Source organism: Elaeis guineensis, chromosome 16 (genome assembly GCF_000442705.2).
Source record: "Elaeis guineensis isolate ETL-2024a chromosome 16, EG11, whole genome shotgun sequence".
NCBI lineage: Eukaryota > Viridiplantae > Streptophyta > Magnoliopsida > Arecales > Arecaceae > Elaeis > Elaeis guineensis.
The window spans coordinates 41,175,850-41,200,618 of NC_026008.2; the positions used below are offsets into that span (position 1 = coordinate 41,175,850).

At 47.5% G+C, this 24,769-nt stretch overlaps 1 protein-coding gene across 3 annotated transcripts; it reads left to right on the forward strand.

Annotated features, from left to right (window-relative positions):
• The first annotated feature begins 3,891 nt into the window (after positions 1-3,891).
• On the forward strand, positions 3,892-23,939 carry LOC105058907 (uncharacterized). Of its 3 annotated transcripts, XR_012137418.1 has the most exons (9): positions 3,892-5,033; positions 19,091-19,175; positions 21,578-21,674; positions 21,800-21,863; positions 21,949-22,005; positions 22,108-22,145; positions 22,232-22,313; positions 23,225-23,462; positions 23,565-23,778. XR_012137418.1 is itself a non-coding variant. In XM_010941978.3 (8 exons), the coding sequence occupies exons 1-8, from the start codon at positions 3,960-3,962 to the stop codon at positions 23,700-23,702; spliced, it is 1,587 nt and encodes a 528-aa protein (XP_010940280.1). In that variant the 5' UTR covers positions 3,892-3,959; the 3' UTR covers positions 23,703-23,939. The 3 variants fall into 3 exon arrangements, 2 of the variants coding, with proteins under 2 accessions (XP_010940280.1, XP_010940281.1); XM_010941978.3 differs by lacking the exon at positions 23,225-23,462 and having other exon boundaries at positions 23,613-23,939; XM_010941979.2 differs by having other exon boundaries at positions 23,225-23,594.
• The last annotated feature ends 830 nt before the right edge of the window (positions 23,940-24,769 follow it).

A 24,769-nucleotide genomic window follows, 5' to 3' on the forward strand; every position in this document is an offset into this window, starting at 1 on the left:
ACAAAAGGTTAATAATAAATCCTAGCTTATGTCACATCAATAATGCGCCCATTGTTTCTCTAACGGAAAGTTTTCTTGGTTATTTACCATAGTTGATCTTTATGTTTTGAAATTCTAATATTAGTTATTTATCAAAAAAAAATTATGATATTAATAGGATGCACAGGTGCATTATTCTGAGTGATAATGCCAGAACCAGAAGAATATGTTTGTTTGAAAGAAGAAAATATGGTTTTTTACTATTTAAACCAGGAGAATATGTTTGTTTGAAAGTAGCACGTGACTTTAGCGCTCACAAGTTGTAGTTTCCATCCTATGCATTGTATGGGATTCTAAACTAGTTTAGAAAAAATAACAGGAGCTTTATGTGAGCGAATCACAACCCAATCTTCAGAGCGAGCGAGTAGGTGGGGCCTGTAGTTAGATTGCTGCCAAAGGGAACTCTTTATTTACAAGATAATTTGACACCTGATGGGAAAACCCTAGAAGCGACATCAAAAACAGGGGAGAAGGGGGGAGAAGGGGGTGGCCAAGGAGGAGGGGAGAAAGAATCAAGCATAAGCATGCTCATGAGGACGTGTGAGAAATCGTCAGAGTTAGAGTTGTCATTGGATTCGAGGCCATAGTCATCAAGCTTGCACTTAGAAGGGAGGAGGTGGTGCTTGAAGCGCTGGTAGAATTGGGCGATCACGACAAAGAGGGAGACGGTCGGGAGAATGAACATCACAGGTGCGGCAACGGAGCTTGGGTGCAGAACTCTAGGTCAGCATGGCCGATGAATGGTGGCGAGGAGGAGGGATGTGGGAGAGAGGAAAATAGAGGAGGTTGGGGGCAAGGGGCAGAGACGGGCTTTGAACTTCATGTGAACGCCGTCCAGTAGTGAGAAGTGACCGTAATGTAACGTATCATGTTAATATTTTATAGGGGTTTGTGTATAAATTGATGGTAACTTTGTCCTAGCTCTAGCTGACTCTACCTAGGTTCATTAATTTTACAATTAAATCTTTTATTTTTTAAAAAAATATATAAAAATGATGCATCAAGTTTTTTATAGAAATCAGTAAAAGCAGAGCTAGATAACAAGAATCAAATTAGCATATAACCCACACAATGTGCGAAATTTTTTTTATTTTAATTATATATATTATTAATATTTAATAAAAATATAATAATAATAAACTATCAAATTCGAATAGTGAATAGTACCAAATTTGGACATATCTTGTGAAGATCTAATGGTCCAAGTTCTACAAAGTCTGCTCCTAAATCCTTCATTTTTTTTATTTTTTAATCATTTTTAAACATCTCCATCTCTCCTTCCTCTTCTCTTACACCCTCTAACTCTCCAGATGGCCAAGTCGGCAATGCTACTCGCTAAAAGGATCTTCCTCTGTTGGGCCACCACTACCACTAAAGAATTTCTTTTGATGATGCATGGCAGATGGAGGCTCTACCAACATAGATACCTTTATGGTATATTTTCTCTCTATCCCGAGCTTGAAGATGCTACTACTATTAGTGACAATAGTGGTCATTGTCGGTGCTGCCATTAGGAGAGTTGAAGGTACGAGAAGAGAAGATCAAAGAAGAAGGAGAAAAAGAGATGGAGGGATTTAAAAATGATTAAAGATAAAAAATAGTAAGAAATGATGGGTTTAGGATGGAGCTTCATAGAATCAGGATCATCATATCTTCATGAGATTTGTCCAATAGCTTATAATGCACGCTATGTATAAAATATATATTTTAAATTATTTTAACTATTTTTAAAATACATATAAAATAGATATAATAAAATAGATAAATAAAATTAAATATTGTTATAAAAATATCGCGTCCCATGCATCGCATTGGGTTAAGCTAGTATTATATATATATATATATATATATATATATATATATATATATTATAACATGGAGGCATCCACGTTAGTAGTGCCTCCGTCCATCATGTGCCATCTGCTCCATTTGCCATATGTATTTTAAAGAAAATTTGGAGTTCGTTTGATCCTATATGTTGATGATCTGTGATTCATGTGAGGTGAGCGATATTGATTGGGAAAGGCAGCATCTCCTCAAAAAAAAAAAAATTTCAAAACAAAATAACTATGGACTCCATAGGGAGCGAGAGGAAGAGCGATGGGTCGATGGATCGCCTGCATCGGGCGTACATGGTGAAATTGAAGGGCTCGATGTGCCGACTATCACGCATCATCCTCAACAGCTATTGCTTCTTCGTCGTTGTTGTCTTCACCTTAGGGTTTTGGCTGCCAAGCTCCATAATAGCCGTTCTCGAGGACGACGCTGCCGACTTCCTTAATGGTGGTGAGGGACCGGCCTTTTGAGAGCATGCTGCAATTCATTTCGATGCTCGACGTATCGGCTATCGCACGTCATCCTCAGCAGCCTCTGCCTCTCCGTCGTCATTGTCTTCACCCTGGGGTTTTGCTGTCGAGCTCCATGATGGGCATTCTTGAGGACAACACTACCAGCTTCCCGGGCAGTGGTGGGGGGTCGGCCTTTCGGGAGCGTGCTGCAATTCATTCCAGTAGATCTGCAATAGCGGTTTAAGGAGTACGGTAGGCTCGATCGGCTGAGATCTTAGGAGGAGTCTAGCATCTAGCCATCGAGGGCGGCATTGGTGATTAATTTTTAATTTTCTGGGGTTTTTTCTGGATCTATTTCTTTAACATTCTTAGTTCAAGATTCTAGGTTTTTAATATTTTTCGTTTTCTTTTCATTTTTTGTTACTATTGGATTTGATCAGAGGAAATTAATCTTGCATCTCTTTTTCATGCTCAAATTCGTGCCAAAATTTTTTTTCATAAATTATATGAAAAGATAATCCTCCTCCTCAGAAAAAATTTTTATTCAAAAAAAAATGATGGAAGAATGATGAGACCGATCGGGACTCATCAATAGAGAAGTGAAAAGAGAGATAGAAAAAAAAATTTATAAAGTTTAGATATCTAAATTTAAAAAAAAAATTCTATTTTTTAGATTTTCAAAATTTTAATATCAAAAAAAATTTCTCAATTTCTAAAATGGATGTTTTATGAGTCATGGGTTAGAGATACGCTCACTAACTAATTCATGATTGGGATCTTACAAAACTTTTCTACAAGAGATGGAAATATGGTCATTGAAGATATTTTTGCGATCAAGTTCTGTACATTAGTATATTTTCTCTCTATTCCGAGGTTAAAAATGCCATTGTCGTTAGTGACGATGGTTACCGATAGGCAACATTATCAATGCTATCATTGGGAGAGTTGAAGGTGTTAAGAGAGACGATCGAAGGAGAATGAGAAGCAGAGATAAAAAAAATTAAAAATAATTAAAAATAAAAAAAATAATGAATTAAAAAAAAAATTTTATGGAATAAAGATTGTTGAATCTTCACAAAATTTTTTCGATAACTTAAAATGCATGTTATATATAATTTTTTGTTAAATTATTTTAATTATTTTTAAAATATATATAGAATAGATATAATAAAATAAATAAATAAAATTAAATATTATTTAAAAAAATCACATTTTACGTACCGTATGGAGTTATAATCTAGTAAAGAATTATTGTTTGCGGAATTCTTGGATTACGAGGATACATGTCATCATACGGTGTGTGCCCTGTATCCAGCAATGCTTAATTATAAGTGCGCTTATCTCCATAGAAAGTTTTTTACGACGCATGATCTGCCGTCTGTCGTTGCCCTCAAACACATCTTATCCGTCTGTGTATCGAGGGAGTAGAAGGTGTGGTGCGATAATTTACAGAGACAACAATCCGACGCCCGCATATTATTTGTACGCGGGACAATGTCCCTTAAATGGGGAAACGGGAGAATGAAACGGGAATCGTTTGTATTAGTACAAAGCATTACTTGGCACCATCTGGAAGTCTGGGCAGTTCACTGGTCTAAACCTAGGGTTAGCGGGTTCCCTTTTGAGCCAGCCATGGAGAACCACCACAAGCGGAAGCGCGAAGAAACCCCGGCGAGCCCTCCGGCCGCCGTGGAGGCCGCCAACGGCGGAGCGGAGATCGACCTCTCCCTTTTGGAGGCCGTGGAGAAGTCCCAGAACGGCGGCGTGGAGGTCCTCGACATCCGCGCCCTCAAGAAGCTGGTGCTCTCCTTCGAGCGCCGCCTCCGCGACAACCTCGAAGCCCGCATGAAATATCCCGACCAGCCGGACAAGTTCGCCGACTCCGAGGTCGAGCTCCATGAAGAGATCGAGCGACTGAAGATCCTCGCCGGCGGCCCCGAGCTCTACCCGGATCTCGTCGCCCTCAACACCGTTCCTTCCATCGTCGGTCTCCTTGGCCACGACAACAACGACATCGCCGTCGACGTCGTCGGCCTCCTCGTGGACCTCACCGACGAGGACGTCCTCGAGGACAACGACGAGCCCGCGCGCGTCCTCGTCGACGCCCTCGTCGAGAATAATGCCCTCGAGCTCCTCGTCCAGAACCTCGGCCGCCTCTCCGAGGCCGACCCCGACGAGGCCGCCGCCATCTACAACACCCTCGCCACCATCGAGAACATGATCGAGGTCAAGCCCACGGTCGCCGAGCTCGTCTGTGAGCGGACCAAGCTCCTGCGCTGGCTTCTTGGGAGGGTCAAGGTCCGGGAGTTCGACGCCAACAAGCAGTACGCGTCAGAGATCCTAGCGATCCTTATGCAGAACAGCACGGCGAACCAGAAGCGGCTAGGGCAGATGAACGGTGTAGACGCGATGCTGCAGGCTGTGGCCATGTACAAGTCGAAGGACCCTAAGAGCTCGGATGAGGAAGAGATGCTGGGGAACCTATTCGACTGCTTGTGCTGCTTGCTCATGCAGATGGAGAACAAGGAGAGATTCTTGAAGTCAGAGGGGGTGGAGTTGATGATCATCATAATGAAGCAGAAGAAATCTGCTTATGGGTCGGCAATCAGGGTCCTAGATTTTGCGATGACAAAGTATCCTCCAGCTTGCGAGCGGTTTGTGGATGTGTTGGGCTTGAAGACGGCATTTGCTGCTTTCATGGGTAAGGCAAGTCCTCTCCTGCTACCTTCTTCTGCATAACTTTTCTGTTTTTAGATTTATTAAGGATGAGATGCGTTTTAAGTATTCGATATATCTAGATATTGAGCTAGACTGGCTTCTTTTTGCTCCATTGCATGTTAGATTCCATGCCATAGCCATAACTCCTCAGCTAGTCTGTAAAATTGAGGCAAATTTGACGGCTTCAGTGGTCTTGGCTCTTCTTTTGGCATTTCCATCCAAAGAATTATAAAAGGAATCAACGATTAATTAAACAAAGGGAAAAGGTCGAATGTACAAAAAGAAAATGTCAATAAAGCTAAATAGATGTTGTTGGGGGATACCCACCGACCGACCGGCCGACGGCCGGAAGGACCGACCGACTGGCGGCCCGACCGACTGACGGTCCGACCGACCGACTGGCGGCCCGACCGACTGACGGCCCGACCGATCGACTGACGGCCGGACCGACCGATTGGCGGTCGGAGCGACCGACTGACGGATGCCATCACCGGCTAGTTATCGGCTCACGACCAACTGAGGATATGTCGGGTGTACTTTTTCCGACCGACCGAACCCAGAGGTCCGATGGCCGACTCACGAAAGACTCGCCGACCGTCGGAGGGGCCCGACGCCATTCAGCTGGCCACCGACTTAGGATCGGTCGGCTCCTCCAATCGCCGTACAGCCGCCAGACCTTGTCAGCTCTGACAGCGACATGCGGCACGACTATCTAGGGGCATTGTCCCGTCTAGGGCATTGTCAACCCTGGAGATTTGACGGCCATACGGCGACGTGACACTTTCACGGCGACTCTGACAGTCTACAGTGAGTTGACAGTTCCTCACTTGTCTGCGCCATTAATGACGGCGCCATACCGTGCTCCACTATATAAACCGGGGAAGGCAACAGTGCAAGGGATCCGCTCAATCGCCCCCACTTCTCGACTTCGAAACCACAGGCTCGCTCCTCTCTCTCTCTCTCTCTCTCTCCCTCGATCGAGCTCTCTGTCTACATTTCACTGTTGCCCAGTCACCTCTCTGACTTGACCGTCGGAGGGTCCCCGTCGGAGCCGCCTCCGGTCAGTGTGGACTTCTCGTTTTTGCAGGTGCACGTTCCCCGGCGATCGGACGACGAGGCGATTGGCCGCAACAGATTGGCGCGCCAGGTAGGGGGGGTCAGCATGACAAAGACAAGAGCTCAACGATCGAGAATCACTGGGTCGGCAAGGCGCTCTTCCCGTCAGGAAGAGGCCTCCCCGCCACCACCGGCGGCGGAGCCCAGCTCTCCGCGCCCTGCAGTGACCACGGAGGCGCAGATTGCGGCCATCGTACGGCAAATGACCGTACTGACGGACGCAGTCAAAAGCCTCCAGCAGCAACCGGCGGCCCGACCGATGCTCTCCAGGAGCAGCCGCCGACGACCGCGCCGATCCCTGTCGCCTCCATGCGAGCGCCCCCAACAGCGCCCCCACGGAGAAGAGGAGGGACGACCATGGTGCGACGACCGACGGTCCCAGCGGCCCTCTCCTTCCCCGTTGGAACGGGCAAGGAAGGAGAAACGGCCGCGCACGCCGTCGGCCTCCCTCTCAGAATCTTCCGGAGACTCCACTCCTGGGGTCTCCCAGCATCGACGAGCGGACGACTACGAGCGCCGGTTCGAGGAGATCGACCGCCGACTCGTCCAGTTGCAGATGGACGGCCAGAGGTCTTCGAACGACGTCGACTTCCAGACCGCCCAACCTTTCTCCCGACTGGTCCTCGACGAGCCGATTCCCAGTCGGTTCAAAATGCCGCACGTGGAGCCATACGACGGCTCCACCGACCCAGTCGACCACCTCGAGAGCTATAAAGCTCTCATGACGATCCAAGGGGCAACCGACGCTTTTTTTTGCATCGGCTTCTCCGCCACGCTCCGCAAGACTGCCAGGGCCTGGTACTCCGGTCTCCGATCGGGAAGTATCCACTCCTTCGGGCAGCTCGAGCACTCGTTCGTGGTCCATTTCAGCACCAGCCGAAAGCCGCCGCGAACGTCGGACAGCCTTTTCTCCCTCAAGCAGGGGGAAAACGAGATGCTCTGACACTTCGTGGCGCGATTCAACGCGGCCACGCTTGAGGTCCGGGACCTCAACGAAGACATGGCTGTTTCAGCCATGAAGCGGGGCCTGAGGGCGTCCCGATTCACCTATTCTCTGGACAAGACCCTCCCCCGGACATATGCCGAGCTATTGGAGCGCGCGTACAAGTATATGCGCGCGGACGAAGGGGCGTCCGACCGACGCTTGGCCGAGCTCAGAGGACCGAAAGAGAAGCGGAGAAAAGGTCGGGAGCCCGCCGAACCAAGTAGGCCCCCGACCGATAGTCGGGCCTCGCCACCCCGACGAATCCAAAAGTCACCCTGGCAACAGACTCCGAGGCCGGCACGCCCCAGGTATGGCTCCTACACTCCTCTCTCCGCTCCTCGTGCACAGATCCTAATGGAGATCGAGGGGGAGGAATACCTGCGACGGCCTCCGCCTCTGAAGGCAAAAGGCCTCGACCGTCGGAAGTACTGCCGATTTCATCGAAGTCACGGCCACGACACCGAGCGGTGCATCCAGCTGAAGGATGAGATCGAGGCTCTCATCCGCCGGGGGTATCTCGGCAAATTTTGGAAGGGTCCGCCGACCCAACCAGTTGCTGATCGACGACCCCAGCCGACTGAAGAAGCGGCGAACAATCAGCCGACGGCCGGAGTCATCAACATGATCTCCAAGCGGCTGGGCCCGGGGACGTCTACGGGAGGGGAGCCGACGAAAAAGCCGCGTCCGGACGACGTAATCACCTTTACGGAAGACGACGTTCGGGGCATCCAAACTCCCCACGACGATGCTGTTGTTGTGTCGGCGACAATAACAAATTATGATGTAAAACAAATTTTTGTTGATAATGGAAGTTCGACAAATGTTTTGTTTTACTCGACCTTTTCCCGAATGCGACTGTCAACTGACCGACTTAAGAGGGTCTCTGTGCCCCTGATCGGCTTTGCCGGAGACGCTGTCACGACAGAGGGAGAAATTACCCTGTCCGTGACGGCCGGCACCGAACCTCGGCAAAGCACGGTCCACCTAACTTTCGCGGTCGTCCAAGTTCCTTCGGCTTACAACGCCATACTTGGACGACCCGGATTGAACGCCCTCAAGGCGATTGTCTCGACGTACCATCTCCTTGTTCGGTTCCCGACCAAAAACGGAATCGGAGAGATGCGCGGAGATCAACAGCTCGCCCGACGATGCTTTCAAATCTTCGCTCAAAGCGACGAGTCGAGGGGTTCTCTGACGATCGACAAGCTGGACCAACGGGAGGAGGAAGAACGAGGTTCGCCGGCCGAGCAGCTCGAGGCGATCCCGATAGGAGGAAATCCCGACAGAAAAGTTTGGGTCGGGTCTCAATTGCCCGACACCGAACGACGCCGACTGACGGAGCTGCTGACGGCCAATGCCGACATATTTGCTTGGTCGGCAGCAGATATGTCGGGCATCCCCCTAGAAACCATAACCCACTGACTCAACATCGACCCGACGATGAGACCGGTGAGGCAGAAGAAAAGGTCCTTCGCTCTAGAAAAGCAGAGGGCCATCGACGAAGAAGTGGACAAGCTACTCGAAGCCGGCTTCATCCGAGAATCCACGTATCCCGATTGGCTCGCCAATGTTGTCATGGTCAAAAAAGCCAACGGAAAGTGGAGGATCTGCATCGACTACACCGACCTCAACCGAGCCTGCCCAAAAGATAGCTTCCCGCTTCCCAAGATCGACCAGCTGGTGGATGCAACGTCCGGATTTCGATTGCTCAGCTTTATGGACGCCTTCGCCGGATACAACCAGATCCGGATGGCGCCTGAAAACGAGGAGCACACCGCGTTCGTGACTCCCAAGGGCCTTTACTGTTATCGGGTGATGCCCTTCGGACTGAAGAACGCCGGCGTCACCTACCAGCGACTCGTCAATAAGGTCTTCAAAGACCAGATCGGGCGCAACATGGAGGTATACGTGGACGACATGCTGGTGAAAAGCACGCAGATCCCAGACCATGTTCAGGATCTCGAGGAGACCTTTCACACCCTTCGACGACACCGAGTGAAGCTCAACCCGACCAAGTGTGCTTTTGGGGTGACCTCAAGGAAGTTCCTCGGATTCCTCGTTTCTCAGAGAGGGATTGAGGCCAACTCTGAGAAAATAAAGGCAATCCTCGACATGCGTCATCCGAACATCAAGAAGGAGGTCCAACAGCTGAACGGAAAAATTGTCGCTCTTAGCCGATTCATTTCTCGATCAGTTGAAAGGTGCCTCCCGTTCTTCAAAACTTTGCGTCACGCAAATGGATTTTCTTGGTCGGATGAGTGCCAACAGGCCTTCGAAGACCTGAAGAGATACTTGGCTTCCCCACCGCTGCTCGTAAAGCCGCAGGTCGGGGAAACCCTGTATCTCTATTTGGCCACATCTTCTGAGGCGATCAGTTCGGTGCTCGTCCGAGAAAACGAGTGCCGAACCCATCAGCCTATCTACTACACCAGCAAGGTGCTCCACGGCGCAGAGGCCAGATACTCGGAGACGGAAAAGATGATTTTTGCCCTGACCGTCTCCGCGCAACGACTTCGTCCATACTTCCAGGCCCACGCCATAGTGGTGCTTACCAACCAGCCCCTGAGGGCGATACTGCGCCGACCCGACACATCTGGACGACTCGCGAAGTGGGCGATGAAGCTCAGCGAGTTCGACATTCAGTACCGACCAAGGCCTGCCCTGAAAGCTCAGGTCTTGGCCGACTTCATCGCTGAATGCCCGACAACCGACCAAGGGTCGGGAGCTGAAGACCCAGGACGAGATGCGGTCTCTGAGCCAGACCCGATCTCCACCTGGGTACTCCACATCGACGGAGCCTCAAACGCTCAGGGAAGCGGGGCCGGGCTCCTGCTCACGAATTCGGATGGGGTGGTCACCGAGTACGTCCTCCGGTTCGACTTCAAGGCCTCCAACAATCAAGCCGAATACGAGGCACTCCTCGCCGGCTTGAGGATGGCAAGGGAGCTGGGCGTCGACAGCCTCTGGGCATTCTCCGACTCTCAGCTGATCGTAGGGCAGGTCAAGGGCGAATTCGAGGCGCGGGATCCGACCATGGTCAAGTACCTTCAGAAAGTGAAGGACCTTGTGGCACGCCTCAAGTATTTCGAAATTTTCCACATCCCAAGGTCAGAGAACGCCCGCGCCGACGCACTCTTTAGACTGGCGACTTCGGCCTTCGACTCTTTGGGTCGGACGTTCGTGGAAAACCTCGAGCAGCCGAGCATCGATCGGGTCGAAGAAGTACAGCAGCTAACGTCCGAACCAAGTTGGATGGACCCGATCGTCCGGTACCTGACCGACGGGATCAGTCTCGAAGATCCTGCAGAGGCCAAGCGACTCCGATGGTCGACCTCACAATATGTCATCATGGACGGCCGACTCTACAAGAGGTCGTTCTCCCTTCCCCTGCTTAGGTGTTTGGGACCGACCGACGCCGACTATGCTCTCCGAGAGGTTCACGAAGGAATTTGCGGGAACCATTTGGGGGGCAAGTCCCTGGCCTACAAGGTCCTGCGACAGGGTTATTACTGGCCTACCATGAAGAGGGATGCAGCCGAGTTGGTCCGGAGGTGCGAGCCATGTCAAAAGTACGCAAACATCCAACACCTACCGGCCAGCCAAATATTTCCTATTGTCGCTCCGTGGCCCTTCGCCCAGTGGGGAGTCGACATTCTCGGTCCATTCCCACCAGCGTCGGGCCAGAGGAAGTTCATCGTTGTCGCCATCGACTACTTTACCAAATGGGTGGAGGCTGAGCCTCTGGCGCAGATCACCGAGCGGAAGATGGAGGACTTCATCCAAAAGTCCATCATCTTCAGGTTCGGGTTGCCGCATGCGATCATCACCGACAACGGACGGCAATTCGACAACCAGGACTTCAGAGACTTCTGCGCCAGGTTCCACATCAGGCACCGACTGACTTCGGTCGGGCACCCCCAGTCCAACGGCGAGGTCGAGGTGACCAACCGAACCTTGCTCCACGGACTCAAGACCCGACTAAACGAAGCCAAAGGTCTCTGGGTCGACGAGCTGGGCTCCGTTCTGTGGGCTTACCGAACGACCCCCCGCGTTCCGATCGGGGAGTCGCCTTTCAGTTTGGCCTATGGGACGGAGGCCATGATCCCGCTCGAGATTGGTCTGCCATCTTCAAGGGTCGAGCGGTACCAAGAGCCGGACAACTCCGAGAGTCGGAGGGCCGACCTAGACCTCCTCCCCGAACTGCGGGACGAGGCCCAAATTCGCATGGCTTCGTACCGACATAGGGTCGCTCGGTATTACAACGCCAAGGTCAGACCGAAGCTTTTCAGGCCTGGCGACCTGGTCTTGAGGAAGGCAGAAGTGTCGAAGCCCTTAGACCAAGGGAAGCTGACCCCCAATTGGGAAGGACCCTACAAGGTAGCAGATACCTACGGTCCGAGAGCCTACCGACTGGAGACCCTTGAGGGGAAGTCCATTCCCCGAACTTGGAACGCCGACAACTTAAAGCTGTATTACCAGTGAATTTTGTAATTCAATAGTCGGAATACAAACTCAGTTTGAAAGTTCGGAGTTTTAACTCTTCGACTAATGATCGGTGCTCATCAAGGTCAAGCCCCGACATGACGATATGGACTTAGTGTCCTCCGGGAACCGACGGCCTTATCGCCGGTGATCCATCGGACCCTTACAAGGACCGATGAACTCTTATGGACGGGAGTTGACACTCCTTCGACGATGTGTCGGACCCTTACAAGGACCGATGCACCCTCATGGACAGGAGTTGGCATTCCTCCTACGGTCAAACTTTCGGGCCAAACCATCGGCTGACAAATCGATCGGGCCCCGACCGAAGATAGGCGAAGAGCCTACGCGACTGACGTCGCGACTTCCGACCTGGCTACGGCCGGTCGAAGGATATTCGGCTTACCACCGTCTATCGCACAACGCGACCTTAGTCGCATCCACGACTTGCCGACCGACATACGGCCGGCTGGACGACACCCGGCTTACTACCGTGTGTCGAAAGATACAGAACGAATACCCGACGCAAGAGCATGGGGATCCGACTTATTATCGTTCCCCCGACACTGCGCCGGACAACATTCGACCGAACGCGTCTATGGAAGCCCGACTACCGAACCTTTACCAGGTTCGGTCAGCTCCCGACTCAACAAGACGCGCCCGACTGATGAGTTCGACTATCAGAAGCCGACCCAAAGTCGGGACTTACCCTTCCTTCGTAGCGGCACGAGTTGTCGAACGTCCTACCGACTTATGTGAGTTAGCGACTTACACAAGTTAATGACTCACTAAGGCATTCAACTGGAAGAAGGAGACAAAGGGAAAACAGAAGAAATTTTCATTCAAAATTTTCATTCACAAAGTACAAAGTCGGGCCGAAGCCCGATTACATGTATTTCAAAAAACAGAAAAGCAAAGGGAAGTCGGTACGACCCGATCACCCATCTGAGTCGATCTCCTCGACCGACGGGAGATCGGGGATGACAGGTGTGTCGGCCATAAGCGGGGTCGGCCCGACGGCTGCAGTCGGTCCTTCGGTCGGCGGGGGACTGGCAGCCGGCGCCGCTTCCTCCGGGACGACTTCCTCCGCAGCAGCTACGCCTCCCGACGGCTGGTCGGCCATCTCCTCGGTGGCTTCCTCCTCGGCCCCCGGTGGGACGATGCTGCTAAGGTCGAGCTCCGGATACAAGGCCCGGACTGCCTCCCGACCATCCTCGTACCCCACTCGGTACGAGGCGAAACCCGACTCGAGCATCTCCTCCCGATATTGGTCGGAGACCCTGAAGTCTTCAACCGTCCGGTCGGCCGACTCCCGCGCCGACCTTGCCTCTTCCTCCGCCCGGCCGAGCGCTTCCTTCGCCGACTCCGCCTCCGCCTTTGCTATGTCGGCGTCGGCTTGGGCGATCGAAAGTTCCTCCTCGGCCTTGGCGAGATTCTCCAGGCTCACCCGAAGTTGCTCCCGCTCGCCTTGGAGTTCGACGGTGGCGCCGTCCCGTTCGCGCCGAAGACGACGCACGGCCCGACCCTTATGTCTGGCCTCCTTCTTGGCCGACCTAAGTTCGGACCCCAGCCGGGAGACCTCGTCTACTAACTTGGCCTCCCGGTCGGCCGATTGCTGAAGGTGGTCGGCCAACATCGCCCTCTCGGCTTCAGCCGCCGCCGACCTCTCCTTATAAGCGGCCCGGACATTGCCGAACCTTCGGTACCCGGCTTCCAGTTCCGACATTGTATAGATCAGCTGCCGATTGAAAAGGCTTCGTCAGGATCACATAACAAGAAAAATTTCTAAGGGAAAGAGAAGATGATGCGAAGCTTACCTCGACCATAGTCGGATAGAACCTGGACAGCATCTCGGTTACCTGTCGAGATCTCAGCGACTCAACGTCGGCCGGAAGAAGAATCCCCTGGCACAACCTCCTCGCCAGGTTGTGGTCGGCCAACGCCGACGCGCCTTCGGGGTACTGTGCGCTGGGCGGCACAGATCGGCTCCCCGACCTTGTCTCGTCCGCGGGCTCCATCGGGGCTTTCCCTCGATCAGCTGCCCCGACCGACGGGACCGGCAGCGAGGGGATGCTCGAAGTAGAGCCAGCACCCCCCGCTGCGGCCACCGACGCCGCCGGGTGATGTTCGGTTTCCCGAACTACATCCGGCTCCACCACGCCCGGTGATGCCGCCGATGTTCTTTCGGCCACCTCTTCCATCGGCCTCTCCTCCGCGCGAGCCGTCGGAGCCGCGAGCGCGATGACGGGCTCGGATTGATCGGTCACCGACGCTTCGATGACCGGCGCCGCTGGAGCAGGCTTCTTCGGGGGGCGCGAAGGTCCGGCCCCCGACGCTGGCCTCTTCCTCGTCGCGAACTGCCGAATCTCCACGTCTGTCAGCCGCATTCTTGGGGGTGTCCCTGCAATACCGATAAAGGTGTTAGCTAAAGGACCGGACTAAGGGTCGGATGAAAAGGGGACCGGAAAATCGGACGATACCTAGTCGGGGGACCAAGCTTAGGTCGGCGTCATAGAGAGCTTGTTCGGTAACAAGCTCCCTCTGCTTCGGGACCGACATATCTTTCAGTCGGTGGAAGTCCTCCCGGTCGTCCGCTTCCACCCGACTGTTGTCATTGGCTTCGGTTCGGGGCACGCCCCAGTGAGAAGGAAAGCTCCAAGAAGATGGAGAAGAAACAAAGAAGAATTGGTTCTTCCACCCATGAATAGACGATGGAAGACCGGTGATGAAGGAAAGACCCTTCCGGGGGTTGAAGAGCCACCACCCTCGGGCTTTAGGGTGGGGTCGGAGCACAAAGAAGGCCCGGAAGAGAGAAATACGAGGGTTGGTCGGCAAGAGCCGACACAACAAAGCAAAACTGATGATGAGACGGACTGAGTTCGGCGCTAGCTGCGCCGGACAGAGTCCGTAATAGTTCAGAAGATTCCGGACGAACTCCGGAATCGGGAGCCGAAGACCTGCGCGGAGGTCCTCGACATACAGCGCCAGCTGACCAGGCGGCGGGCTGTCAACCCGACCGCTGGCCCCTGGGGCGGACAGTTGAAACTGCTCCGGGATGCAATATTGCTCCCGAAGCCGATCAACATTCGGCCCCGAAAGCGAGGAAACCTCATCTTCCGGAGTCGAGCGGGAGTCGTCAGTCGGGTTCCCCGACCGAGCTCCCTGAGTCGGATTCCTGGCCATTGCATCGGAACCGAAGGAGGAAGAAACAGAAAAGAAGAAACGGAGGAAAAGAAGAAGGTGAGGAGGACGAAGACGGACCACGAACCGGAGGAGCTCTTCTGGAAGCAAGAAAGCTCTGCCCGCGACGACTGAGAAATCGCCCGGACAGAGTTTCGGCAGCAAAATGGCAGTGGTGGGGTCTTGAGTCCGAGGGGTCCTATATATATAGGCCCGACCGACGGCCAAGATGACTCCGCGCCGATCGAAGCTCCATGGATGCGCGACGCGTGGCGGCCTCCGGGTGGCTGAGGATTCGGCGCGCCCCGTCCCAGGACGGCCGCACCGCCCATATTAAATGCGGGGGGCGCCGGCCAACCACCTTCGACACGCGGCACGCGCGGGCGCGGTTCCGCATTTATGCGCCCGCGCCGATTCGCGTTCCCGATGGGACGCCTGACAGCGCCCCACACTCCCGCGATCGGCGCCGAATATTCGGTCGTCTGACACCGTATCGTCCGGCGCCCGATCTTCTGACACCGACGTAACGTCTGACGACGACAAGACGCGACGTCTGACACCTGACGCCGACGTGACTTCTGACACCGACTAGACGTCCAGATTGCTTGGCATTTATGAGACGTCTGACATCGGATCGGCCGGCGGTACGGTCGGATCTGTGCATACGACAAATCCACTCCCAGTCGCCCAGGATTGCTGCCCGAATGAAAGCATCGGCCAGCTCACCATCCGACTTAGGAGTGGAGGGGGGCAACTGTTGGGGGATACCCACCGACCGACCGGCCGACGGCCGGAAGGACCGACCGACTGGCGGCCCGACCGACTGACGGCCCGACCAACCGACTGGCGGCCCGACCGACTGACGGCCCGACCGACCGACTGACGGCCGGACCGACCGATTGGTGGTCGGAGCGACCGACTGACGGATGCCATCACCGGCTAGTTATCGGCTCACGACCAACTGAGGATATGTCGGGCGCACTTTTTTCGACCGACCGAACCCAGAGGTCCGATGGCCGACTCACGAAAGACTCGCCGACCGTCGGAGGGGCCCGACGCCATTCAGCTGGCCACCGACTTAGGGTCGGTCGGCTCCTCCAATCGCCGTACAGCCGTCAGACCTTATCAGCTCTGACAGCGACATGCGGCACGGCTATTTAGGGGCATTGTCCCGCCTAGGGCATTGTCAACCCTGGAGATTTGACGGCCATACGGCGACGTGACACTTTCACGGCGACTCTGACAGTCTACAGTGAGTTGACAGTTCCTCACTTGTCTGCGCCATTAATGACGGCGCCATACCGTGCTCCACTATATAAACCGGGGAAGGCAACAGTGCAAGGGATCCGCTCAATCGCCCCCACTTCTCGACTTCGAAATCACAGGCTCGCTCCTCTCTCTCTCTCTCTCTCTCCCTCGATCGAGCTTTCTGTCTACATTTCACTGTTGCCCAGTCACCTCTCTGACTTGACCGTCGGAGGGTCCCCGCCGGAGCCGCCTCCGGTCAGTGTGGACTTCTCGTTTTTGCAGGTGCACGTTCCCCGGCGATCGGACGACGAGGCGATTGGCCGCAACAGATGTCATTTCAATTTTTGGGCCTGGTTGATGTGCAGTGTCAGTAGTTGCATGCTAAAATTATTTAAAACTGAATAAGTTTTTAAAATGAAAAGCTAAATAAAGCTTGATTTGTGGTCTGAAAATGTAATGGATCATTATATTTTTTTGATAGCAATCTAATGTATGACTATTTACATATTCATGAGATATGAGCATTAAGACTGTAGAGCTTATGTCAAAAATTTGCTTCTGCATTTTTTTTTCTTTTTGTGGGGTTGGGGGGGGGGACCTAAAGCCACAATGATTCTGGATCTTTGCAAAACTCACAAGTTTGAGTTTCTCACTAATAAGCAAATATTAGCTGAAATTGTCTGTATATATGATAATTTTAATTCCTATAGTTAGTCTCTGCTGAAAATCTGAAACTTTAGATTTTGGTTTAGTTGTGGATTTCTGTTTTGGGGTTCAACTGTATATCTTAATTTAGCTGCCTTTTGGTGGTTGAGTCATAAGTGAACTACTGCTTATGAAACCAGTAAAGCAATAGTTGAAAATAGCCTTTCGAGGAAAATGGTGATGAAATAAGACTCAAGAAGCAGTTATTCATAATGGGGACTCTGTTAGACTTGTCGCCTTTAGCTCCAATGATAATTGGGAAAAAAAAAACTCAATATCGTAAGATGGACTGTCAGTTTTTCTGTTTAAATTTCAGCAATTGAGAATTCTTATAGTTGGATAAATAGTAGTGGGGTTTATCTTTACACGAAGGTCCATATATCTAATCCCGCTGCCTTTTCCTCTCAAAATTGATATTTAGTTGTGCATAGCTTCTTGTGGCTTGAGATAACCCATTTGTAAATTGCTTATATCATATTGGTGACCCCTTGGCGATGTTCTGTAGAAAGGGACATGTTGTCAATCAAAATTTTCAGATCCAAGGCCAAGATATCCTCCAAAATTTCACATTATTATATTATCTTCTGTAAAGATTGATAATTACTCCTTGCTATGTAAGCATCATTATTAGTACTTTTTTTTTTTAATAAAAAAAAGTCAACTGCCCATACAAAAAGAGGCTGACCAATAGCACAACTATAAGGTACCAAATGCCTTGGTTTAAAAGATGATGGCAAGGAAAGAATTTCTTTAGATGATTGGTTTTCTGTTGCACCATTGGGTTGGCAAGTTGTAAGAATAATGTTCTTGCCGGCGTTGTGTGGCTTCTATTTCGGTGACTCCATCCTCATCGAGTTCTTCTGAAGGGGGATATTTATTTTCTTGTCTTATCATTTCAATTACATAACTTCACCTTGTAGCTTCTTGATGGTTTCGACAAGTGCATTTAACGCCACTTGATACTTGCATGGGACATTGGACAAGAAACATGATGGATGTATTGAAATGCTTCAATAGCACTTTGATGTAATTATGGCCCTATGCTTCCATGTTAAGGATTCAGGGCTTTGCTGTGAAATTTGTTTATAGAACTAATTCAAACAATAAGACTGATTTTCCAATGCAAAAGAGGGGTGACATTATTCTATTAGTATCTCTAAGGTTAATGAATTCAGCATCTTTGAAGGTAAGATATTGTTAGAAGGGTGGTGATGTGATCAGAATGCAGATTTAAAGTGTGTCTAGTTTCAGGACAGATCTATGTTTAACTGTCATGCGAAGTGAGATAGCATAAATAAGAATAAAAAAGAAAATGGATAAGAAAGTAATAACGGACTCGCATGGGAGAAATCCAATGCCACTAGCATCAGTTATGGAACTTCTAACCTCGCCAAAAGAAAAACTTTCCCTTAGGCATAGGCCGGGGTGGTCAACCTAGGTCATGTGCTGAGATTCTTTAGGATTGCTTAGAATTTGGATAGTAACAAGAAAAAGCAGCTTGTGTATTATTTTCGGGGACTCTGTGGTTTTCAAATATATAGGCTCACGTTGGTGCTCAAAATCATTATCGAAAGCCCAAATTTTTAATCCATGATGTTTCATAAGGGGTAGAAGTGGATCCTAGTGAGCTTTAGTTCGTGAACAATACCCAAGCCCCTTCGGCAGATCAGATCTTGTTATTGGCTGCTCTTGAGGGATTCTCCCCTCTATGAGTGTCCATCATGACTTTTTCTGAGGTGTAATTAAACCATGGACTGTAGGAGAGTATGATATATAGAGAGGCTTTAGATTGTGAGGAAGCATCAAAATAAAGATGATTAAGGCCATGGATTTGTAAAGTTAGTTTCTATGATTGATGTTTCTCATGATGAGAGTAATTGTTATAATGCAAACAAGTCTATAATTTCCATAATGATTTTGAGTTGCCAACAGACTCTAAGATGAGTTAGTCAAATTCATTCCTTCAGCATTGGATGGATAGATTGTGACATATTTGTATTTAGAGTTATGTGGTTTGTCTTGGCAGAAAAATGATATCATTTCTGGCTCTTTCTGATGAATGCCATCTGTATTTGTTGATATTTAATATTTATGTTCCATGTGAGTGTTTTATTTCCTTTTAAAAGCAGGATGATCTTCTGGGTTTTTTTCACATTGCTGTTTGTTGGACTGTGCCCCTTGTTTGTCTGTGTTAAACTTAACCAGAAATGAGTTCATAGTACTTTTTAAATTGATCACACCCTTATTCTTTTCATGCATTAGTTTGTCTGCGTTGTTTGCATATCGTATTCATTAATGCATCCTTTTTTTAATTTTATATACTATTTAGATTCCGATGAGCAGGAAAAATAAGAAAGAGAGCTACCAAGAGGAGTTAGAAGAGCGACTGATTTCACTGATTGCATCATTATTTGGTAAGGCAAGTGGATTCTAGAATTTTGAATTTGTTCTTATTGTGTATGTTAGATGTCATGTGTTTTTAATTTGCTAGTTTATTTGTTTATAACTGCATATTCAACTTGTGGAACCAAGTGTGTGCTATACCATATTGTTGATCTTGATGAAGATGAAGGTGGACTAAGTTATTTTGTGTAAATAATTGGTGCTGATTAATAAGTATATCAGATAAGCAAAGTAATTGTTATGTTTGATGCAAAATGAGAGAAAATTTTGTATGTATGTGAATAATAAGTCTATCTGATAAGCAAAGCCTTATCTGATCAATATGGGTTGTCTTTATGGATCAAAGTTACTCCCATAATTAATTAATTAACTATGTGTATGTATGTATTTCATATATTGCAGTGGCAAATGGTTGGGTCCAAGTCAAATCCAAGTTCAACAATCTGTAATTATAGTTGTTCATCTATGATCTGTCTTATACCCAACCAAAGCCGGGTTTTCTGACAACATTGTATGTTGAAAATAGAAATTTGTTAAATCTGGTCAACACCCATTTGATCTGAATCTCAACCCCAACAGTGGTCGAGTATGGTGATGCATGGGGATGTGGTGCATGTGGGGGGGGAGGTGCAGTTTGGTCCTGTTGGGCAAGAGGTCTCAGCTGGAAATGGAGCATGGAGGGGAGAGCGGAAGATGTTAGGGTCTTATAGAGAAAAAAGGGTGGGTAGGGTGGGGGGATGAGGTATACCCTGTGGCGGGTGGTTGAGGAGCATGATTTGTAACCCTAACATGGGTAAGAATCTCATTGACATAATTAAGTAGTGCGTGGGAGTGTGAGTTTAGGTGTGCGGAGCATGGGAGTCCAACTCAAGGTGGGAAAGTTAAATGCAGCTATTTGTACCTCACATAATCTCTCTTACCGTGTGTTTGGTTAGGGTCATGAGAGGGAGGCTGGATAGGGTTGGAAGGATCGATGGCTCCCATCCACTGTTTAGTTCAAAAAATTTTAGGAAGGATAGATGAAAAGAAGGGATTGTCTATCCATCTTGACCCACCCTTTTACATCCTCCCAAGGAAGGATAGATGGAGCATGTGAGGGATGGGTTGTTGTGTTGACAAAATTACTCCTTACTAATTTTTTGACAAAAGACCAGAGTTCCATGCTCCATCTTTTTTTATTAAAAGGTGGTTTAGTAAAAATGTCATACAAATATCATCCATGCTTCTTTACATTCCTTCTATACCAAATAAAAGGAGGAAATCATTCTTATCCATCCTTCCATATTTCACCAAATATATGGGTAGATGGATGGAAGACCCATCCATCCTCTCCCTCATCCATCTTCCAATCCATCCTTCATACCAAACAAAGGGTTAGAGCTATATCTTGTGCAATCTTTATCTCCTATTCCATCAAATAGAATCACCGCCATTCTTTCTTAATCCACCTGCATTGCATGTGTGAAACACTAGCTATTTTATGTCAAACACTTTTTTATTCTCTTATCATTTATCATCATTCTAAACTTGATTTCTACATAACATTATTCCTTTTTCTTTTTTTTATATATTTATATATAAATATAAATTATTCTTGTTTCATGTTAGAGGGTTCTCCTTCATTATGTATTGAAGCTTCAGAAGAACTCACAGTTGCTCCATACATAATTCAAATACCAATTTATAGGGGTTTGACACAGGTTAAGTGCCAATAATAATAATTACATTCTCAAACTTTGGTGGATCATGCTTTGGTTAATAAAACTGGCCTTTGAAGCTGGGATAAGGTTGCTGCTTAAGCTATAGGAAAGTTTTCTTGGTTCAAACTTTTTTGTAGAAGCAGCAAATTCTATCCCCTTGTTTCAGGGAGTTTCCACCTCAGTTCTGCTTCACCAATGTCCGCTACCATGCTTCTAAGCCTTCTGGTTATTTCAATCAATCTGGGCTCCTATTCCTTTTTTTTTTTTTTTTTACCCGATTGAATACAAGTAAATTAATTTCTCTGGTAAATCAATTTACTACTGAGATTATAATGCTTAGACACTTTAACTTCCTATCATCTTCTATGACTATGCTCCATATTCCTGCACCTCTACCTACTACCTGAAGCTGGCATTTTTTTTTCCCCCCACTCCTCCTCTGGCACGGCTATTCATCTGTATATGGGACACATTGTGAGTTAAATAAAATGCAACAGTCCGTACACTAGTCTCATCTCTTAACTTGTTAGCCTAGAGGAAATAAATTAGTTGATTACAGTAGTATGATCTGCTTTAAGATTCTTTCAGTTATTGGTTTGTTGATATTTAGAAAATTGATTTAATTTAGTCATTAATGTATTGTTTAAATTTCAAAATTCTTATTTATCCAGTTTATCTCACTTATGTCCTGGTATGTGGTAATTTTCCATTAGGTGGAATTTTGAGAGGTTCAAGAAGAGACAGATTGTTAAGCAAATTTGTAGAAAATGAATGTGAAAAAATAGACCGACTGATGGAACTCTATATGCGGTAAAATTCTGAAATCCTGCTGACTTCTATATAGAATGTTTGTTGCCTTGTTGCTTGAGTTTGATTTCTTGATACTGATGTTACAACTTGTTGCTTCTCGCATATGATCAACTGTCATAATTCAGGTATTCTAACAGAGTTAAAGCCGAGTCCGAACGACTTAGTAGACTTGAATTGGATGATTTGGAGGTCACTATCTCATCTCAATTTAAAATTTCAATCAACTTATTACCTAGGGTTAAGCGTAATATCTGGTCACTCTTTATGTTCATAGTTGGATGAAGAAGAGCATTACAATCGAAAACTGGAAGCTGGGCTCTTTACTCTTCAAGTAAGCATTATGTTATGATAGCACACTGCTGTTATTTTTCGCAATGGTTTCATGGATTTATGCGTTCATCTTTTTAAGTGAGTCACTTTTCCTGGTTTCCAGTTGATTGCGGTTATTCTGGGTCATCTCTGGTGTTCTGAGTAAGTAGATCTCAAGCAGCTTTTATTTGATCAATTAATTCTGAAACAATGGCCTAGTCTTAATGTTAGCTGGTGGTTGTATGTAGGCACCCACGCATTAGGGCAAGAATAGAACTACTACTTAGACAGCAGAGATTGACAAGGAAGGATGTGAAGGATATACTTCAGGTATGCATTCTTGGAAAAAGCCTTTTATTTAATCACTTCTGCCAAATCAGAATTACATTGATTTTTTGTGTGCTGATCTATTAGGGCTGTAACTAATAACTTCGATATGTTTTCTGAAGTGAAAGTTCCTGCTAGTTAATTTCAGTTTATGGACTTTTAGTTGACTAAATTTCAGCTTTCTTTTGTATCATTCGAATGACATTATAACTTTCACATACAACAGTGTGACAACTTTACAGAATAATTTTCAACTCACTTTCTGTTAGTCTCATGGATGTAATGGTGAAGTTCTTTTGTGTTTATTTTTATTTTTATTTTTTTTAAAAAAAGGAGATATGGTGCATGACCCAAGAACAGGAATAACTATTCCGGCACTCCTCTTTCTTCTGTCTGTTCTTGTAGACTGGAGCTTGAGAATCTAAATTTTGGTTTTTTTCATACGATTTGATAAATTATTGTGTTAGAACACTGTTTTCTCTTTAGGGAAATACAAGTATGTACATGTGATGCCCTTGGGTCAAAGAGCATGCCAATATCTGAAAGTGTTAGGTAAGATTGGAGTGCCTGATACGTAATGTTGCAGTTGGGTTGGAGATTAATCTTTAGTATTTGCATATGTATAGCATAAATAGCATGAGGGCATGAATGATGCATGTGATAATATGAGAGGAGTATTTTATGGATGATTGTGGGTATCACACTCGGCACCGTTCTGATGTCTCCCCCTCTTTGCACGCACCGCCCTTAGCCAAAAGTTGTTGTATAAGATTGGAGTCTATTATTTGCATTTGTATGGTATAAATTACATGAGGCATGAATGACGCATGTGATAATATGAGAGGAGCATCTTATGGATGATTGTGGGTATCACACTCAACACTATTCTGATTCTCCCCCTTTTTGCATGCAAGGCCCTTGTGTAGCCATTAAATTAAGTTGAAGCATTCAGAAAGCAACGTTTTGGCTGAATAAAATGGAGAGGAAATGGTACTAAAGTAGGAGCTGCATCCTGTAAACTGAATTTCATGGAGGCAAAAGCTACAGCTTTTCTGTATGAATGACTATAGAATCACTTTTGTATAGAACAGTGCACTTGGTCAGATATTAGAGCTGTTTCAGTTTGTCATTCTTGGTGTCCAAAAAGTTAATGTATGCTTCTTCTTCTTCTTTTTTCTGAAAAGCCGGACAAATTTCTCATCTACTACTCACTAATGTGCTCTGCATTTATATATGATGGCTTAATTTGGTTAGTGTCAAGGGATTGGATTATAAGTCAGCGGCAACTGCCTTATATTGTAGGAATATCATGATAATATTGGAGATGTGGATGGACCTGAAGAGAAGGAGCGAGCACAAGCAAAGATCCAAAAATTCATTGCTGCATTTTGAGATGTACCATAAAGCTTCAGTTGCGGGGATGCCAATTGTGGGAGGGAGTATTGAAGGCTGTCAGAAAGCTGAAGTTCTGTCCTGTGATGCAAGTGGGATGTTAACATGATGATATATAGCTTTGAGAGTTTTAAAATGTTTAAACGTGATATTAAATTCTAAGCAGATTGTGTTACTTGTTGAACTCAAAGGCATATTATTCTTGAGAAATCAATGCATAATCTAGGAATTCCGGCATATCAAAGTGAAAGTTGCTTGCTGCTGACATGATAATACCGGAAGGTCCGCACCATCAGATGTTGCACGTTCTCCCTTTTGAAGTCGCCTTCCGGTTCTCAGTTTGACTGAATAGCATTGTACGTTCGCTTCTTTATGATGTCAACATAATTATAGGAGGATCAAAGCTGTCTATCTAAGTTCAGATAGTGGTTACAACATCCATTTTTTGATGCTGAATATTATTTTTCATTTGTTTGCACTGCTGATGGTGTTTTTTTAAAGCGGGCCCGCAAAGTGATCTGGCGAGCTGTTGTGCTTCTGTGCCCAAGACAAATGGAATACCAGCTCTGGAAAGATCTTTCTAGCAGTGATACCGAATGTTTTCTCACGTGGTTCCGTTGCCACTTTGTTCCCTCTTCACCATTCGGAGAACTTTTTTTCTTTTCCATGCGAAAGCTTTACCTTTTCTTTTCCTTTGCCATAAATTCTCTGCAAACAAACGTGCCTTGATTTCTCTGTTCAATGATGAAATTTTCTTAGTAGAATACCGTACATTGTCGTGCATTTGGTGTTTAGATTCGCTCATCTTGATTTTGTTCACCTCTTTTTTAACAAAAGAAAGTAAAAGACCATGATTATAATTATAACCATCCAATCTAACCCATGTCTGCTCAGAACCATCCAATTTTTAATACAATGTAGCATCCCATAGAATCACAACAGTGATGAGACTGGGCGGAAGCCAAAATAAACGACTGAAATTTATGCTTAGTTATAATATTTAGGAATCAAATAACTCAAGAACTTGATATAGCAAGCACTATTTTTTCGATTATTGTTCTCCTTCA